We start from the raw sequence: 20,540 nt of genomic DNA on the forward strand, positions 1-20,540 counted from the left end.
AAAATATGTTTATTATAAAAAAATTAGGTAGAAAAGGTTAATGAAAAGATATTGTATGAGAATGTATAAGTATTGATAATCAAACTAAGTAATAAATTAATTCTATTCCACTTTAGATAATCTATATTAGTTACTTAGACCAAGTTAATTGCATAACATTTATTTTTGTCCAAAATCAATATCATTCACTCATGAAAATGTTATCTTCGCCTTTTTAGGGCTAGACCAAACCAAGTCAACGTGACCTAGTCTACCTCAATTTTTGGAAGGTTTTATGGAAGTAATACTAACCATGAGATTTTGGTCCAATATCTGTATTCCTTGAAGTTTTCCAAAATCTATCACTACAATTAGGAGCCACACAAGCATACCCTTCTAACATCATTCGATTAAAAGTCTTGATTGGAATCACACTCTATCCACAATAGTAATAATATTTAATAATATTTAATAATATTAATAAGATTAATTATATTAAATATATGAATAATGTTAATAATTTTTATATTAATATTGATAAATTTACTAATAATAATAAATAATGTATGTAATGATTAAAGGTACTTTGAACATTATTCAAGGAATTTGAGTCTCACATGTTCTACTTTAGAGTTTGAGTCCCACGTACTATAATTTAGTTTTAACTCTAATTATAAGTATCATAACATATATAATAATTATCAATAATAATCAGTATTAAAATAGTAAAGGTTCGTGTCATCTTCTTCTTCTCAAAGAAGATCAATGACTTACCTGAAATCACATTACAATTTTCTTTATGAATCAAAGGTGAGAATTTTCCTTGGCTATTTTCTCAAGTAATTTAATTCACCACATATGGGATAGACAACTGTGTTCTTGACAACCAATCCACGACCAAAACTCAAAAAAATCTCCACCTTGTCTCCAGATTCTAAATTTGACGATATACCCTGCCAATCTATATAATTAAAGGAAAGTACTGTGCCATGCTTGTGTATATGCAATGTGCACTTTGTGTAGTTAACAATTAACACACTTCTAAGACATTCAGTTGCCTCGATTTCAGGTTTTGATGAATAAACAACACACAAAACCATTCCCTTCAAGTCACGATCTACAGGCACAGTGAAAGAAACACAATGTTCCTCACCCATATGGGCCAACCAATAAGGATCATGGTCAACTGGGAGACAAACATCACATGACTCACCGCTTACTGTTACCTGTACCATATGATAAAAAGCTTAGACATTTTTATACTTTTAGTTATTCAAATTATCTTCTGCAACCATTATTTGTCATCAAAAATTACAAAATGTAATTCAATTTGTTGTGTTATATCAGCATCATGTCGTCAGAGATTTAGAATGCATATCTGTGTTCATCTCTTTCAGTTTATATTTCTACAATCGTTAGGAATAAATCATGAAACTAATAAAGCAAGAAAGTGGAAATCAATTTCCCAGTACTTAGAGACTTTATTAGGATTATTTTGTGTTCTCTTAATTGCTAAATTCAGGTGAAGGTGATAAAACCAAAGGGAAAGCTAGAGAAGAACCTTAGATACGTTATGGCTGATAGCATTGAAGAATTCATGGTATGCTCCAACACCAATCAAAGAAGACCTGAAGTGCTGCTTTGAAATTCCTGATTCTGTAGTTGCAAAATATTCCACCAGAATACTTTTCAAGTGCTTAGATAGTTGAAACTCTGTGTCACATTGCACCAAAACACTTCGAAGATTTGCCAGGCTGCTAAACAATGGCGTAATATCATCCCAACTATTATCCTCCATATCCATGCAAAATGAATTTATATAAGATATGGAATTAGTTGTTGGAGACATCCAAGACCGAATGATAGAAGGAAAAAGATTACGTGGCAATCTCTGAAATCCACGTAGGGATATATATCCAATGCTTTTTGATCTCACAATTGAAAAGGGAACTTGTTTAACAGCAGTGTTTTCAGCAATTAGAGTTATCAAGGATTTCATTTGCACTGTGTCTTTTTCCAATAGGTCAATCATCGAACACCCAGAGAGAATGAGAGTTTTTAAAAATTGCAACATATCTACCTCTGCGGTGTAAGATTGGAGAGACCTCCAATAGATTGGTGTACTTTGCGTAATCCTGGACAATCTTTGAGAATGAGCTGTTCAAGACTAGATAGTCGGGAAAAGTCAGGGGTTTCTATTAAATATTCTGAGTGACTAAGATTAAGGACTTTGAGCCACCTGAAAACCTACACCGTGACAGTTTTTTTGACAAGTATCAGATAAGAAAATCAAAATGAAACAGTTGTAGGTTACTGTTTTTGTTTTAGTTAGCTTTGTGTTTTAATAGAAAATGGCACTTAATAAAAAACCTGAGGTTCTTTCAAGAGGAGTCGAAGATGGTTGTCTTTTATGTGAATCGCTATTGCATCATGCAGATGCAAGGAGTCAGGTGAATATGGTGTATAAGACCGTTTCAAACTGATCCATCTCAGTTTCTTAGAAGTGTACGGAGAATATCCATCGAGTCTTGATGGTTCTCTTCTGGCTGAACGCAGTTTCACAGGCACTGCCCGAGAGTTTCTCCCCTGTGATGAAAAGAGCAAAGAAAAACAAAATTACTGAAAATGAGAAAGCAATGTAAACACTTCCAAGAGAAGTTTTAGAAACCATATATAAAGAATGTTCTTACTGAATTATCTGTCAATACATATTCTGCCTCATCAAACTGCAGTCTTCTCCTCTTCATCCGAATAATTTCTCTTCCCATTTTTTGTAGCATAGGATGCATTCCAAGTTTGTCGTTCTTTTTAATATTTATGAGGCTACTTTCTATCAGAACTCTTATTCCAGTATCAGCATCTACTCCACAGCCATTTAGAATCTTGGTAACATATGCTCTGCCCTCACCAAGGAAGGAACAACATATATCAAGGAATAAATCTTTTTCCATTTCATTGCGTAAACCATAGAAGCTTATTTTCAATTTCCGTTGAATGTTGTGCAGGGGAATTTTCTCTAATTTTAACAAAACACTATTCCATTCTTCTTTTGTCCTTTCAAATAAACAACTTCCAATGACTTCAAGAGTTAGAGGTAGTCCTCCACAATGACTAACAACACTTTCTGCTAGATACTTGTATTCTTCTTTTGGTTTAGCTTCTCCAAATGCGTGCCAACTAAGAAGCTCAAGGGACTCGTCTGCGTTCATTGGGTTTAACTGAGAAACAAAATCAAATTGAAGAATCCTTTGTAGGTCTTGATCTCTTGTTGTAATAATTATTACAGTTTCTCCACTGAACCATACTCGCCATTTCAATACTAATGATGCATGAAACTTAGATACATCGTCAAGTACAATGAGAACCCTTTTCCCATAAAGTCTTTCCCGAATCTTATCGCTAGGAGTCTTCATCTTTGTTTTTAGGACATCTAAAAGAAGTTGTTTTTCTAAACGAAGATATGCACTTGTTCCACTACCTAGTTGTGTAATATCTTCAATGAAACTTTTCTCCATGAATGTACCTTGAATTTGATTGTAGATGGCTTTGGCAAGGGTGGTTTTACCCGATCCTCCCTTTCCACATATCGCTATCGTAAAAACTTGCGTGGATCTATTTTTGATAATTCGAATGACATCTTTTACACGGGATTCTAATCCAACTGGAAATTGAGTGGCAGACAAGACTGGTAAATGAAGAACGGTCTTAACAATTTTGTGGACTAGTTCAGCATCACTCCTTCAAGTTCAATACCAATCATGGAAGAAGTCATTTAGTACCAAAATGAAATGAGAAGCTTAAAATATGGTGATTGAGTGAGTGATTTACCTGTAATTGCTCTCATCCCATCCAAATAAATTTGCAGCTTTGATGAGTGCGTGGCTCCACCGGGACATGCCATGCTCCAGTTCTTGTCCTGAGAATGTTTGGTGTGCAGTTGCTTTGAAGGCTTTTCCAAAATCACCCTTCTGAAGACGTACATCAGATGGCTGAATTTCGTAATACACGGGCAGAACATGTCTGCAATAAGTTTCATGCCATTTGATGATTTGTTGAAGCTGATGAAGACACCAAGCAGATTGAGAATAGAATTTGGTGAAAACAACAATTGCTACACGACAGAGATTGAGAATAGGTTGTTGGAAGGGAATTGGGTTGTCTTCATTGGGGGTGGTGAAGGAAAGTGGTGAAGCCAACAGCAGAGAGGGCAGAATCGAGATGAGACACAAATTTCCTTTGGATTTCTTCTCCATTAAAGTTTATCACCACATCGTACATCCGTGGCAGTTTGGTTGATGAAGAAGCCAATTCCATGGGAGGAATTAATGAAGTCATCAACTGTTAGAAGAAGAGACGAAGTGAAAGATACGATCTATAGATATAAAATCATTTATAGTACTTTTATGTTAACAATTTTCTTAAATTACAATTTGGAAAAAAGAAATATCTTTTCATTGAAAAATTAATTTTAGAAATTTATTATGACGCATCATTGTACCTGATATTTTACTTAATTATCAAAATAATATTTTAATTTTTTTGAATAGACTAAGAAGCACGTTAACACCGTCGCTGAACTTTTCTACTTTAGCCGGTGAAGAAATTAGACCAACGCCCACTTCAATCATAAAAATATATATTAGACTAATAATTACGAAAGTTTGTCTAGTTTTTTTAAAATTACATATTAACTCTTCTTTCATTTTAAAACATACATCAAGTGTCTTTTTATTTTATGCAAATGTCCCTTAAAGTTTTAAAAGCTTATAACATTACACATATATTTCTAAAAGAGGTTAATATAGGTATAAATACATTATTTCAATGTCATTTTGTTAAAATTATTAAACAATTTTTTTTATTTATATTGATTTTGAATTTGTAAGACCCCACTTAAAAAAAAAAAAACTCGTCAGTCCCATTTTTTCTCTTCTTCTCCTTTATCTTTTAGAGTGGTGTCCTATCACCACTAGCACGTCTCAATGAGAGAGACCTCGGTCTATCGATCCTCTTCCAAATCTTCTGATGTTGTATGTTTAGGTAGGGATCCAGTCTTAGGTGATTATTTTTTCTTATACTCGTGTTTAATAACCAATGTCTGTTGGGTATGAAGTCAGGACCAATTGAGTTGGGTTGGGCTGACTAGACACATGTTTAGTGAGTGGGCTTAATTATTGTGTCCCTTTATTATCTCTATTTAAAGACATCATTGTGCTTGTAATTTGGTACGCAACACGAAAAAAATAAAATCTAATATTTGCTCGTGTGGATGTATGTTGCAGTTGGCGACCGAACCGCGTTAAATCTTGTGTTGTTTATTTTCGGCAGTTGATTCGTGATTGTGTGTGTTGTTTCCGCGTGCGTTTTTACTATCAACTGGTATCAAGAGCTTTGGTTCGTTCACACACTAGAGATCTGATCAGCAGAAATTAATCGACGAGACGTGAAAATTGCGACTGCAGTAGTGTTCCAAAGTTAGGGTTTCGCAGAGGCGGCAACAGCATCCCAAAGCTAAGGTTTTGCAGGGGTTGCAGCAGCGTCCCAAGGCTTAGGGTTTCACAGCGGTGCAAGGAGCAGTGGGGACTGCGACCAGGTCTGTTGGTGAGTGATTTTGGGTGGTGCAATTTTTGTTCTTGATTTAAAAAAAAAAAGATTGCCAAGATCTAAAATCAGTTGTACCGAGTATCTCGTCTAGTCATTTGAGATGACAGAAGAAGGGAGGTTTCGAATTGAAAAATTCGATGGTATAGATTTCAGTTGGTGGAAAATGCAAATTGAGGATTTGCTAGTTCAAAAAGATTTGGACGTGGCTTTGGATGACAAGCCAAAAAAGATGTCTAATGCAGAGTGGGCAGGTTTGGATCGGAAAGTTATGTCCGTTATCCGACTCTCTTTGAGTAAGAATGTTGCGTTCAACATTTTGAAGGAGAAGACAGCGAAAGGTATCATGGAAGCATTGTCCAACATGTACGAGAAGCCATCTGCTGCAAACAAGGTGTTTCTGATTAGTGAATTGGTAAACACAAGGATGAAGGAAGACAGTTCAGTTATTAAGCACATCAATAAAACAAATTCGATCTTAGCCAGACTTATGTCAGTGGGCATTAAGTTCGATGATGAAGTTCAAGCTTTACTACTGTTATCGTCTTTGCATGACAGTTGGTCCGGAACGGTTACAACAGTTACCAGTTCAGCGGGATCCGATGGATTCACTTTTGAGAAGATTCGTGATCTCATTCTTGGCGAGGATGTCCGAAGAAGGAGTTCTGGAGAATTATCTAGTGAATCGCTATATGTCATGAGAGGTAAGAGAAATATCAGAGATAGTGGGAGCAAGAACAAAGGAAGGAGTTAGTCAAAGACTTGGGATTGCTCAAGTGTAACATGTTGGAACTGCAAGGAGGTGGGGCATTTCAGGAATCAATGCCCAAATGATAAACAAGTCAACATTGCAGAAGATTCCACGGACGAGGACCTCTTAGTCTGTTGCACGGAGAGTAGTGTGGATTCATGGGTCATGGATTCTGGTGCCTCATTTCATGCTACCCACAACAGTGAAGCATTGCAGAATCTAGTTATTGGGGACTTTGGAAAGGTAAGACTAGTGGACAATAGAACTCTTAAGGTAACGGGCATGGGTGACATAGTGTTGAAGACACCAGTTGGTTTTTGGACTTTGAAGAATGTCAGAGTTGTTCCAAGCTTAACGAAAAGTGTGATTTCTATTAGACAGTTGGATGAACAGGGACATGAAGTGAAGTTCGGAAATAGCAATGGAAGGTTGTCAAGGGAAATCTTGTCATGGCCTGCGGAAGAAAGAAAGGTTCGTTGTATATGGTCGGATTACCGTCTGAGGGAGTGACCATCCCAGGTCAGAAGATAAACAAAATCCGGTTCACAGAATCTCGTGGGCAGAAGAGGGTTGTCTTTACAAGAGAGAAACCCAGAGCCACAGGTCAGATTCAGGATGAACGAGCATGGAAAGGTTTAGGTAGACCAGTCGGAGGTACTTGTGGCAGTGGGAGCACGGGTCGTGCTTTAGCTAAAGTTCCTATACGACAGTGGGTTAGGAGAACCAGTATTCCAGCGGTTGAAACTTCTCCAGAAAATTTCTTGTTGAATATGGAAAGTGTTTGTTCTCAGGTTGTTCCAGGATCTGACAGTTCCTGTAAGTGGGAGTCAGTAGGAATAGAGAACAGGTATATGGAGAGTGTTTGTTCTTAGGTTTTTTCAGGATCCGACAGTTCCTGTAAGTGGGAGTCGGTAGGAACAGAGAACAGGTCAGTGACTGACGTGTTGAAACTCAGGGGAGTTTTAACGAAGTCTTCAAAATGATTAAGAAGGCTGGTGGCAACTAGAGGTAGAACATTGAGTTTCGTCGACAGATTACAGAAGTACATGTACACAGTTGAAGCGTAGGTGAACATTGTTCCGTGGCTTCAAGTGGGAGATTGTTGGGTATGAAGTCAGGACCAATTGGGTTGGGCTGACTAGACACATGTTTAGTGAGTGGGCTTAATTATTTTGTCCCTTTATTATCTCTATTTAAAGACATCATTGTGCTTGTAATTTGGTACGCAACACGAAAGAAATAAAATCTAATAGTTGCTCGTGTGGATGTAGGTTGCAGTTGGCGACCGAACCACGTTAAATCTTGTGTTGTTTATTTTCTACAGTTGATTCGTGATTGTGTGTGTTGTTTCCGCGTGCGTTTTTACTATCAATGTCCACATTCGTTTTTCTTTTGACAAATTCACCATTGGTGTGTTACGGGCTTTAAACGTAGCGCCTTCAAAGCTTCACCCGAATAGTTGGGCGTATGTCCAAACTTTCAAATTTTGAGCTTGTCGATATGTTTAAATCCTACGCCCTAAGTTTTTTACAAATGTATAGTACCTGGCCAGGTAATCGAGTAGGGTGGCTGTCCTTGATTTTCCAGCCGAGGTCATGCTTGTTGGCTCTCTTTACTTCTTCGTATAAGAATTTTAAAGGGAGTTTATTTAAAGTTGTGCCTGGGAGGAGGAGGGTCACCATTTTTTTACAACAACAACTCTCCTCGGTTCCTTTCTACTGGACTCGCGAACTGGCATGCTTCCCCGAAATATTCCTACTCGGTGGCTACTATGGGTTTTCTTGTCGCCTACTCAGCTTCAAGACATTGAGGGCATGCTTTCATTTTTATCTGTACTTTTGTCTTTGTTTTTGATGTTTTGTTTGGCTTGTGCCATTTTCAGCTATCATGGCTTCCGTGATGCCTGAAGAGTGAAAGAAATTTTACAAGGAACTGTTGAAACAAAGACAAGTAGAGGCTGGGAAGGCTCCGCTTGTTCAGGCCAAGGTCGTAGAGCCGCTGCAAAGAGTTCCAGCTAGCGAGACTCTCCCTCCCATTTTTTTTTGATCAGCAATGAATAAATAAAATAAAAGGGATACTTCAGGGGTATCCCAACCCATATACAGAAACCAGAAGTGGACTTCTTATATCATCCACAAATCACAAAAGAAACTCTCCTTTATGGTTGGAGCATAACAACCTTAAAGTAAGAAAACCATACCCAAAAAATAACCAACAACCTCAAAGCAACATTCAACTATACCGATACACCCAGAACCGAGGCCACCTACATTCACCTTGCCACGCGACGAGTTACCCATGCACGTTGCAAAACGTAGGCGACCACCAACTACGCACATATGGAGAACGCCGCTTCCTCGACTGGCGATCATGTTGACCTTTGCATAACTTCGGCGACCACCGACTACACACATATAGAACGTCGCTACCGATCTTGTTAGCCCAAGGAGAACGCCGCTTCATCAACCGGCGATCATGTTGACCCCTTGCATAGCTTCGCTGACCACCAACTACGCACGCATGGAGATCGCCGTTTCATCAACCGGCGATCATGTTGATCTTGTATAACTTCGACGACCACCGACTACACACATATGGGGAACGCCGTTTCACCGATCGGCGATCATATTGACCAAAGGAGAACGCCGCTTCAACAACCGGCGATCAAGTTGACCTTTGCATACCTTCGACTATCTCCGACTACGCGCACCTAGAGATCGTCGTTTCATCGACCGACGATCAAGTTGACGACCACCGACTACACACAATTGGGGAACGCCGTTTCATCGATCGGCGATCATGTTGACTATGGAGAACGTCGCTTCAGCGACCGGCGTTCATGTTAACCTTTGCATACCTTCAACGACCACCGACTACACAGCGACCGACGATCTCCAAGACCTGCGAACAGGCATTCAAGGTACCAAGAGTCACAGCAGTCGACCTCTCTCCCTCCCATTGATCCAAGTTCAAAGAAAGCTCGTCGGGAGAGGGAGTACAAGAAGTCGTCTTGCATCCATCTGGACAAGTCGTCTTCGGGAAAGTCCCATAAAAGACAACATGTTGAGGCTGGGTCGAGATATGCATCTTGGCGAGAAGGTCTCGATCCCACTCGACTCGACAGAGAGGGAGTGCTTTATGTCGGCGACAACTTCTGAGTTGGTCGAGTCTTTTATGGAACGAAGTGCCCGAGCTTTCGTTATCGGCAAGCAAATAGGCCCAATACTCAAAGAGAAGGATGGGGCAGATGTGGAAGGCCTTAAGACTTAACTGGTGGAGTCTGCTTCCTCCCTTCAATATGCTCTAGACGCCAACAACGCTCTGACTAGCCAAAACAAAGACTTAGTTGCTGAGTTGGCCTGGTTAAAGTTGGATAACCACGTGTTGTTGTACAAGGATTTTGACCTTTCTTATCCAAAAACATATGTCGTCATCAACTTTGACTTAAATTATTGAAACTTAATACCGATAAAAAAAAACCTTTGATTTCAATGCTTGTACATTGTAGATATCAAAATGCATCTGCATGACAATATCATGAAGTTATAATTAGGATTTTAGTATTAAAAATAAATATAATATAAAAATAAGACTATATACATTACCAATACATCCTGCTAGATCATTTTTCGATTGACCTCAAACACATCTTCTCATGCGATAATTCTCGAAGATAGCTACTGAAAATCTCTGTATTTGGACATGATGTCAGACCAATACTAAGATCTATAGTGAGTAGTGACATATGAAGTAAATGGATATTAATTGTTGGCCCTATCTCTATTAAAAAAATAAAGTAAAAATCATTAATAATATTATTACACAATTTCATACAAATAAACGTATAAAACTTATGAAAAATAACAAATTCATAAATATACATTCCCTCATTATGTCTTTACAGGTTGCATGTATATCATCAACTACTTTATCATCATCTTTATTCATCATCATTGATGTAAAGGTACGGGAGTCACCAATATCAACTTTACACAATTCATCATCAATGATCTCTACTAGTTTTTTTTTCATGAAAAAATAACATACCAACTTTTTACGTATGATTTTTTACATAAAAAAATTGAGATGCTTGATGTGCCATGATAAATGGCTCACCCAATACCTATCTTTCTGAAGCCAACCAAAGTCATTCTTGATTCATTTCTTTTTACACAACTCTTATTGTCAATCCACTTGCACTTGAAACTAAACAAAAAACCTAGTATAACCAACCTCATAGATATGTTCTATTACACCATAGTACAACATTGATTCAACTATAGGATTTTCATCTTTTGAAGTGAAGAAATGCATCGACTCATCAATTATATTTTTTTTTATCAACAAAAAATGAAATTAAATTAAGAGGGATACAAAAGGGGTATCCCAATCCTTTTACACAATCCAAACCACATTAAGAGATTACCAAATAAAAGAAAGAACACCCCAGAATGAAGAAGATATGTGTTATTTGTTGCATAAACTAGATATGTGTTATTTGTTGCATAAACTAAACACCTTGCACCAGCAAACACCCTGCCTCTATTGATCTTCTATAAGAGATGCAAACTGCAGCTTCAATACCACCAAAACTCATGGAAAAAATTAGATAATTCCATCATCTCATTAACATTCTTCAGCGTCTTCCAGTTGCTCCATATTGAACATTGGTTTCACCCTATAACAACCAAGTAAATTGTTAAGGCCCTCATCAATCATAATCATTAATATTAATTAATGACTCGTGGATGCAAGTAATTGTATTATCTGAAGCAGTTTGGGTAGTAACATGGGAAGTTTTTATTGATTAACTAAAATTTTGAATTTGTAAATATTCTTTTTACTTATCCTAGTTGAAGGATAAACTTATAGAAGATATTCACATGTAGTACACTTTCATATTTTTTACAAGTAACTTTATGATTGTGAAGAGAGAGGAAGGTAAAGGGTAAAAGAGTAAAACAGAGTGAGAGTTTGAGAAAAGGGAAAAAGTATACCAAATATTCATATCAAAGATTACAATTACAAGTGTATATAAAGGAGTTATAACCAATAGGGGGTTATAACATAAAAGACTAAAAGGCAGTGAGATATATTATCCCTTTACATCCCCCCTTAAACTTGTGGTGGGGATGTGTTCCACCATAAGTTTACTCTTAAAATTAAAAAAGGATGCTCCTGAAATAGGTTTAGTAAAAATGTCAGCTACTTGATATTGACCAGGAATGTGCACCAGATGAATGTGTTTTTGTTGAACTTTCTCTCTGACAAAGTGTAAATCTAATTCAAAATGCTTAGTCTTGGAGTGCATGACAGGATTGGCAGCCATAAGAACAACTCCTAGATTGTCAGAGTATATTGTAGGAGGAGAGAAAACTTGTCGGAGTTCTGTTAGAAGGGATTGAATCCATAACAGCTCGGCAAGAACAACAGCAACACTTCGATACTCAGCTTCTGTAGTGCTCCGAGAGACCACCTTTTGTTTTTGAGAAGACCATGAGATAAGATTCTTTCCCAAGTAGACACAGTAGCCAGTTGTGGAGCGTCTATCATCCAAATCAGTTGCCCAATCAGCATCACTGAAACCCATTATGGATGATGTAGAACTGGGATGAAGATGGAGACCATGCGCAGTGGTGCCAGCAACATATCTTAGAATCCATTTCACAACTTTCCAATGGTGTTCTTGAGGAGCATGCATGAACTGACAGACTTTGTTCATAGAAAAAGCAAGTTCAGGACGTGTGATAGTGAGATATTGAAGTGCTCCAACAGTAGATTTGTAAACAGTGGGATCTGGAACGGCTGTGCTACCATCTTTAGTTAACCGCAAAGAAGAAATCATTGGTGTGGGCTGGGATTTGGCATGAAGCATATCAGTTTGCAGCAAAAGATCATTTGCATATTTTTCCTGAGACAAGAATAAACTACCATCTGGTAGTGATGAGACCTGAACACCAAGAAAATAATGCAATATTCCAAGATCTTTTAAAGGAAAAACAATTTGTAGGGCAGAAATAAATTTTTGAATTACATTAGATGAGTTACCAGTAATAAGAATGTCATCAACATAGACAAGAATGAGTAAGACATTACCATCCCAGAACTTTATGAACAGAGAAGAATCACTTTTAGAAGATTGAAAACCCATCTGTGTAAGAGTGTGATGAAGCTTCTGAAACCAGGACCGAGGAGCTTGTTTTAAACCATATATAGCTTTGTTCAGTTTGCATACATGTTGAGGATGCGCAAATGAAACAAAACCAGGTGGTTGAGCCATGTATACATGTTCTTGCAAGTCTCCATGCAAAAAAGCATTGTCAATGTCTATTTGATGTAGTGGCCAATTGTGGGAAACAGCTAAAACAAGAACAATTCGAATTGTTGTCGGTCGAACAACAGGGTTGAATGTGTCACTATAATCCAGACCAGGAACCTGAGTAAAGCCTTTTGCTACAAGGCGTGCTTTGTTGCGATGAAAAGTCCCATCAGCATGCAACTTGCGTTTGAAAATCCACTTGCACCCAACAACACTCGCAGCAAGAGGAAGAGGCATTAGAGTCCAATTGTTATTAGTTATAAGCGCATTATATTCAGATTGCATTGCTTTAAACTAGTTTGAATCAGATAAAGCTTGTTTATAACCAAGGGGTTCAACAAATGATGTACTAACCTGATATATTTTGGGTTTGAACACACCAGCTTTGGAACGAGTCACCATGGGATGATTGTTGATGATAGAATCTGAAGCAGGTGGAGAAGAAAGAGACTCCATAGATTCACAAAATATAGGTGCAGTGGTGCAAGCAGGAGCAACAGAATTATTATTATTAGGAGCAGATGGTAAAGAGGTGGATGAAGGAATAACAGTGAGGGGCACATTAGAATGAGTAGAAGATGACAAATCAGAATCAATAGAGAAAGGATTATTTGTAAGAGAAAAAGGAAAAACAATTTCATTAAAGATGACATGGCGTGAGATAATTGTCTTACCAGAAGGCAACAAGCAAAGGTACCCTTTATGATTGGAATCATATCCCAAAAACAAACATATAGAAGCATGATATTCAAATTTATGATGATTATACGGTCTAAGCAAAGGATAACAAGCACAACCAAAGACTTCAAAAAATTCATAAGTGGGTTTTTTGTTAAAAAGAACTTCATAAGGTGTACGATTGTTAAGCACAGAAGATGGTAAGTGATTAATAATAGTAGTTGCAGTAAGAAAAGCTTCTCCCCAAAACTTATAAGGCAAAGAGGCAGTTGATAATAAGGCTAAACCTGTCTCAACAACATGTCTATGTTTTCTTTCAATTGAGCCATTTTGCTCATGTGTGTGAGGACAAGTTAGTCTATGTTGTATCCCATTATTATGCAAGGAAGGTGTAAGAGCAAGAAATTCCTTAGCATTATCCGTTTGTAAGCTTTTTAATATGCATCCAGTTTGTTTTTCAGCAAAAATTTTAAAACGCTGGAAAACTGAAAAAACTTGAGATTTAGAGGATATGAGATAAAGCCATGTAAAGCGCGAATAAGCATCAAGAAAGGCTAAGTAATACCGAGATCCATTAGAAGAATAGTATGGAGAAGGACCCCATATATCAACAAATACAAGTTCAAGAGGACAAGTATAAACAGTTTCAAAATCATGAAAAGGTAATTGGTGATGTTTAGCAATAGTACAATTTTCACAAAAAACAGAGTGTTTAATACATGGTACGTTGCACAATTTCATTACTCTAGTAACAGTGTTATAGGAAGCATGACCAAGGCGATTATGCCATAGTTGAAACTTAGAACACACAGAATTAACACTAATATTGCATACAAAAGGTTTGAGTTTGTGAATAAATGGAGGAAACACATAAAGACCATCTTTAAGTTTTCCTTGTAGAATGATCTGCTTTGTATCCTGTTGTTTGACAAGGCAGTAATCAGAATAGAATTCAAAGAAGACATTATTGTCTTTAGCAAACTTAGAAACACTCATAAGATTTTTGGTGATGTTTGGAACATGAAGAAGTTGATGAAGATGAACGACAATGTTATGGTGAGGAGTAATATAAGTGGCAGAGCCAATGTGAGTAATGGGAGTACCTGAACCATTACCTAACTTTACATCCTCGGTGCCATTATAATTGGCTTTGGTGGTAAAAGCATTGAAGTCACTTGTGAGATGATGTGTAGCACCGCTGTCAGGATACCAGAGAGGATCGGTGACCGTAGATGGTGCTCCCAAAATAGATGGTTCAGCAGATTCATTCGCTGAAGCAAAAAATTCAGTAGCATTAGCATTGATAGAGGTATTTGAATCGGTGTCATACCTTTGCCAACAACGGAGAGCTGTATGACCCATCTTTCCACAGATTTGGCACTGAGTCTTGAAATTAGGGTTTCTGTTTGACGCTCCAGAAATTCGATTTGACGCTCCAAAGAAGCGATTTAGGGGTCGTCCACCACGGCGACCACCTCTGTGAGTTTGATTCATCCATGGTTTGTTGTATGTGGGGTTTGACGGTTGCCAAGAAGCTGTTGAAAGATGTGCTTGAACAATACCAGAATCCAACAATCGATGTTTGTCAAAACGCTCCTCTTGAGCAAGCAGAAGAGCCTCAATGTCTTCCACTGTGTATGGATCGATGCGAGAGGTGACGGAAGTAATGAAACCATCATATTCGTCAGGTAAGCCGTCCAGAATAGCTTCGATTTGATCATCGATAGCAGCAAGTGTATCCACGATTTTCTTTTGATCAAGAAGATAGGTGGAAATGGAGCGATCTTTCTTAGGATTGCGTAACTGTACCTTGAGTTTCTTAATTTTGGCTCGAGACTGAGTGGCATAATACGTATGTAGTTTATTCCAGATTTGATACGCTCTGTGAAGACCCACCGTTTTCGTCAAGATTGGCGTGTCATGGACGCGAGAAGCCAGGCAACGAGAAGGTGATCCTGTTGCTGATGCCGAAGAAAAAGAGGATTAAGGGTGGGCGATTTTGAATTTTCAACAGTGAGAAATTCTGGGGGTGATGAAGACTCCTCCAAGAACCGTGAAAGGTTGAGACCATGTACAGTGACAGTGACTTGTTGCTGCCAGAGAAGAAAGTTATCATCATCCAATTTCAATGAAACTGGAGTAGAGAAAGTATGAGGTGTGAAGGAGGAAACACCAGAAAATTTTTCAAGATTGGTACCCGAAGAAGAAGAAGATGAAGAAGGGGAAGACATGATGAAAAAAAAAAGCTCTGTATACCATGTGAAGAGAGAGGAAGGTAAAGGGTAAAAGAGTAAAACAGAGTGAGAGTTTGAGAAAAGGGAAAAAGTATATCAAATATTCATATCAAAGATTACAATTACAAGTGTATATAAAGGAGTTATAACCAATAGGTGGTTATAACAGAAAAGAATAAAAGGCAGTGAGATATATTATCCCTTTACAATGATATAGCTTGTAAATTTCTAATTTTATTTATGATAGCTTATACCTTGCGTATGAATGTTAGGATCGTTGTATTGTTAATTATTTATGTACTTATGCATTGTTTATACCTTTCCCAAAATGATAACCTGAAAAAGATTTATCTGGGAATTGTGTTTGTTATAATTAGAGAAATGTAAATTGTTATGCAGGGAGAGAAATCACTAAAACCAGTCAAATATTAAAAAAACTATCTTATAATTTCTCCATTAGCTAAAATCTTAACCAACATCGAAATTAGCTGAATATACTTTTTTTTATAACTATTCTTGTTCTAATCCACATAATAAATGTACTTTTTATATTTTAAAACAGATATAGTGTGAAATGAAAAATTATCATAACATATGCCAATTTTACAACTGACCATGCAAATCTAAAATATTAATAAAAATGTTGTCTATAATATAAGTTGTACTTGTCTAAATGGTTATTTTATTTGAACATGTCAAATGAATTATAATTTATAAGAATTAAGTTTTAAACATTTTTAACAAAGTTAAAATAATTTTTAAGATCATGGCTATATTTGAAAAAAAAAAGAGTTAAAAGTTGAAAATTGAAAAGTCATAACTGAAAACTATAATGAAACCTAAAAATGTGAATTGAAAAAATTGACATGTTTAAATTATACATAAAAAAATAAAATAAGTGTAACAACGAGAAGTGAAATTAAAATTTGTTTCACTTAGTCTTAAATAAAGGGATTGACAAAATTAACAGGAAGCAAACAAATAAGATAAACAGATGAACTGAAGCACAATTTGAGGAGTATGAAACAAGGCTAAAATAAACATGAATTTCTTAACCATAAGCGGACACAATGATTAATTCCATAACTAAAGGGATCCTGTTGTTCTCAAAGAAGATCAATCACTTACCTGAAGTCACATTACAATTTTCTTTATGAATCTAGGGAAAGAATTCACATATGGGATAGACAACTGTGTTCTTGACCACCAATCCATGACCAAAACTCAAAAAAATCTCCACCTTGTCGACTGGGAGATAAACATCACATGACTCACTGCCTTCCGATACCTGTACCATGTGATAAAAAGCTTAGACATTTTTATACTTTTAGTTATTCAAATTATCTTCTGCAACCATTATTTGTCATCAAAAGTTACAAAATGTAATTCAATTTGTTGTGTTATATCAGCATCATGTCGTCAGAGATTTAGAACGCATATCTGTGTTCATCTCTTTCAGTTTAAATTTCTACAATCGTTAGGAATAAATCATGAAACTAATAAAGCAAGAAAGTGGAAATCAATTTCCCAGTACTTAGAGACTTCATTAGGATTATTATGTGTTCTCTTAATTGCTAAATTCAGGTGAAGGTGATAAAACCAAAGGGAAAGCTAGAGAAGAACCTTAGATACGTTATGGCTGACAGCATTGAAGAATTCATGGTATGCTCCAACACCAATCAAAGAAGACCTGAAGTGCTGCTTTGAAATTCCTGATTCTGTAGTTGCAAAATATTCCACCAGAAAATTTTTCAATTGCTTAGATAGTTGAATTTCGGTGTCACATTGCACCAAAACACTTCGAAGATTTGCCAGGCTGCTAAGCAATGGCGCAATATCATCCCAACTATAATTATCCTCCATATCCATGAACGAATGACTAAGAGATATGGGATTCATTGTTGGTGACATCCAAGAACGAATGATAGAAGGAAAAAGATTAGGTGGCAATCTCTCAAATCCACGTAGGGATACATATCCAAGGCTTTTTGATCTTACAATTGAAAAGGGCACTTGTTCAGCAATTAGAGTTATCAAGGATTCCATTTGCACTGTATCTTTTTCCAGTAGGTCAATCATCGAACACCCAGAGAGAATTAGAGTTTTTAAAGATTTCAACAAATATACCTCTGCGGGGAGATTACTCAGACTTGTACAGTCCTTCAAATTTAGCAGTGTAAGATTGGACAGACATCCAATAGATTGGTGTACTTTGCGCAATCTTGGACAATCTTTCAGAATGAGCTGTTCAAGACTTGGTAGTCCGGAAAAGTCAGGGGTTTTTGTTAAATACTTGGAGTGACTAAGATTAAGGACTTTCAGCCACCTCAAAACCTACACCGTCACAGTTTTTTTTTTTACAAGTGTCAGAGAAGAAAATCAAAATGAAACAGCAGTACGTTACATTTTTTGTTGTTTTAGTTAGCTTTGTGTTTTAATAGAAAATGGCAAAGTAATAAAAACCTGAGGTTCTTTCAAAAGTAGTCGAACATGATTGTGTTTTAAGTGAATCACTATTGCATCATGCAGATGAAAGTCGTTAGGTGGGTATTCTGAAGACCCTTGCAAACTGAACCATCTCAGTTTCCTAGAAGTGTACTCAGAACTTCCAGCGAGTTTCAGCAGGAGTCTTGATTGTTCTCTTCTGGCTGAACGCAGTTTCACAGGCACTGCCCGAGAGTTTCTGCCCTGTGATGAAAAGAGTAAAGAAAAACAAAATTACTGAAAATGAGAAAGCAAAGCAAACACTTGCAAGAGAAGTTTTAGAAACCATATATAAAGAATGTTCTTACTGAATTATCTGTCAATACATATTCTGCATCATCAAACTGCAGTCTGCTCTCCATCCAAAATTCCTCTCTTGAAATCTCACGAATAATTTCTCTTCCCATTTCTTGTAGCAAAGAATGCATTCCAAGTTTGTTGTTCTTTATAACTTTTATGAGGTTACTTTCTATCAGAGCTCTTATTCCAGTATCAGCATCTACTCCACAGCCATTTAGAATCTTGGTAGCATAGGCTCTGCCCTCACCAACGAAGGAACAACATACATCAAGGAATAAATCTTTTTCCATTTCATTGCGTAAACCATCGAAGCTTATTTTCAATTTCTGTCGAATGTGGTGCATGGGAATTATCTCTAATTTTAACAAAACACTATTCCATTCTTCTTTTGTCCTTTCAAATAAACAATTTCCAATGACTTCAAGAGCTAGAGGTAGTCCTCCACAATGACTAACTACACTTTTTGCAAGGTAATTGTATTCTTCTTTTGGTTTTGCTTCTCCAAATGCATGCCAACTAAGAAGCTCAAGGGACTCGTCTGCGTTCATTAGCTTTAATGGAAAAACAGAATCAACTTGAAGAATCCTTGGTAGGTCTTGATCTCTTGTTGTAATGATTATTACAGTTTTTGCACTGAACCATTCACGCCATTCCAATACTAATGATGCATGAAACTTAGATACATCGTCAAGTACAATGAGCACCCTTTTCCCAGAAAGTCTTTCCCGAATCATTTTTCTCCCCATCTTACCACTAGGTGTCTTCATCTTTGTTTTTAGGACATCTAAAAAAAGTTGTTTTTCTAAACGAAGATATGCTCTTGTTCCACTACTAAGTTGTATAATATCTTCAAAGAAACTTTTCTCCATGAATGTACCTTGAATTTGATTGTAGATGGCTTTGGCAAGGGTGGTTTTACCCGATCCTCCCATTCCACATATAGCTATCGTAAAAACTTGCGTGGATTTATTTTTGATAATTCGAATCACATCTTCCACACGGGATTGTAATCCAACTGGGAATTTAGTAGCGGACAAAACTGGTAAATGAAGAACGGTCTTAAAAATTTGGTGGACTAGTTCAGCATCACTCCTTCAAGTTCAATAACAATCATGGAAGAAGTCATGTCATGTGGTACTATAATTAAATCAGAAAGCTTAAAATATGGTGATTGAGTGAGTGATTTACCTGTAATTGCTCTCATCCCATCCAAATAAATTTGCAGCTTTGGTGAGTGCGTGGCTCCACCTGGACATGCCATGCTCCAGTTCTTGTTCTGAGAATGCTTGCTCTGCAGTTGCTTTGAAGGCTTTACCAAAATCACCCATCTGAAGTCGTACATCAGATGGCTGAATTTCGTAATACACGGGCAGAACATGTCTGCAATAAGTTTGGTGCCATTTGATGATTTGTTGAAGCTGATGAAGACACCACTCAGATTGAGAGTAGGCTGTGGTGAAAACAACAATGGCTACACGAGAGTGATTGAGAATAGGTTGTTGGAAGTGAATTGGGTTGAGTGCATTGGGGTGGTGAAGGAAAGTGGTGAAGCCAACAGCAGAGAGGGCAGAATCGAGATGAGAAACAAATTTCCTTTGGATGTCTTCTCCATTAAAGTTTATGAGCACATCGTACTTCCTTGGGAGTTTGGATGATGAAGAAGCGAATTCCATGGAAGGAATTGATGAAGTCATCAACTGATAGAAGAAGAGGATCAATGCAACACAGTGAGTCAAAGAAATGATATGAACAGACACAAAACCATTCAAAGTATTTTTTAATAGTGGAGGAAGCGCGTTAACACCATCAATGTACCATCAATGAAACTTTTTTTACTTTAGCCAGTGAAGAAATTAGACCAACGCCCACTCTGAATCACAAACAAAATATATTAGACTAATAACTACGAAAAAGCTTATAACATCATCATCTATAGAAAAATATAGAAAAGATTTAAGGGTAAAATAGTAAAATTACATAGGAGCTAAAGGGTAAAAGCAATATGTTCATTAGAAAAAACTTTAATAAAGATTTGAGCCTCTATTGTGTGTTTCAAAAAGAAGAAGAGAGGAAACTTGATGGCTCCCTAGAGTGTAAGAGTTGCAGCGATCGGAGAAGAAGTAGAAGGAATAGCAAGTAACAAGATAAAAAGAAACTCTGTTTTTACTTTTGTTATTGTATATCACACTTATAA

At 37.0% G+C, this 20,540-nt stretch overlaps 2 protein-coding genes across 3 annotated transcripts; both read right to left on the reverse strand.

Moving 5' to 3' along the window:
- Positions 1–632: 632 nt before the first annotated feature.
- Positions 633–4,350, reverse strand: LOC137818965 (TMV resistance protein N). The gene is given in 8 exon segments (XM_068622633.2): positions 633–827; positions 830–1,205; positions 1,541–2,070; positions 2,073–2,226; positions 2,350–2,565; positions 2,670–3,717; positions 3,808–4,148; positions 4,150–4,350. Coding segments are annotated over 8 exon segments (2,898 nt in total). The 5' UTR covers positions 4,315–4,350; the 3' UTR covers positions 633–759.
- A 6,320-nt stretch (positions 4,351–10,670) lies between these two features.
- LOC137818616 (disease resistance protein RUN1) lies at positions 10,671–20,206 on the reverse strand. 2 transcript variants are annotated; one of them, XM_090296533.1, is made up of 6 exons: positions 19,535–20,206; positions 18,355–19,438; positions 18,026–18,250; positions 17,186–17,896; positions 16,691–16,850; positions 10,671–11,009 (listed from the first exon to the last, which is right to left on the reverse strand). In XM_090296533.1, the coding sequence occupies exons 1-5, from the start codon at positions 20,038–20,040 to the stop codon at positions 16,722–16,724; spliced, it is 2,655 nt and encodes an 884-aa protein (XP_090152659.1). In that variant the 5' UTR covers positions 20,041–20,206; the 3' UTR covers positions 10,671–11,009; positions 16,691–16,721. The 2 variants fall into 2 exon arrangements, with proteins under 2 accessions (XP_090152659.1, XP_068478243.2); XM_068622142.2 differs by lacking the exon at positions 10,671–11,009 and having other exon boundaries at positions 16,595–16,850.
- Between the last annotated feature and the right edge of the window lie 334 nt (positions 20,207–20,540).

The sequence above is a fragment of the Phaseolus vulgaris genome, chromosome 10 (assembly GCF_051622355.1).
Source record: "Phaseolus vulgaris cultivar YP4 chromosome 10, ASM5162235v1, whole genome shotgun sequence".
NCBI classification, from domain to species: domain Eukaryota; kingdom Viridiplantae; phylum Streptophyta; class Magnoliopsida; order Fabales; family Fabaceae; genus Phaseolus; species Phaseolus vulgaris.

Coding starts and splice junctions, on each gene's coding strand:
- LOC137818616 (XM_090296533.1), bottom strand. CDS start 20,040: ATGACTTCATCAATTCCTTCCATGGAATTCGCTTCTTCATCATCCAAA. Junction 17,897..18,025: donor TACTTTTGAAAGAACCTCAG/GTTTTTATTACT, acceptor GTGACGGTGTAG/GTTTTGAGGTGGCTGAAAGT. Junction 16,851..17,185: donor TCAGCCATAACGTATCTAAG/GTTCTTCTCTAG, acceptor CACATGGTACAG/GTATCGGAAGGCAGTGAGTC.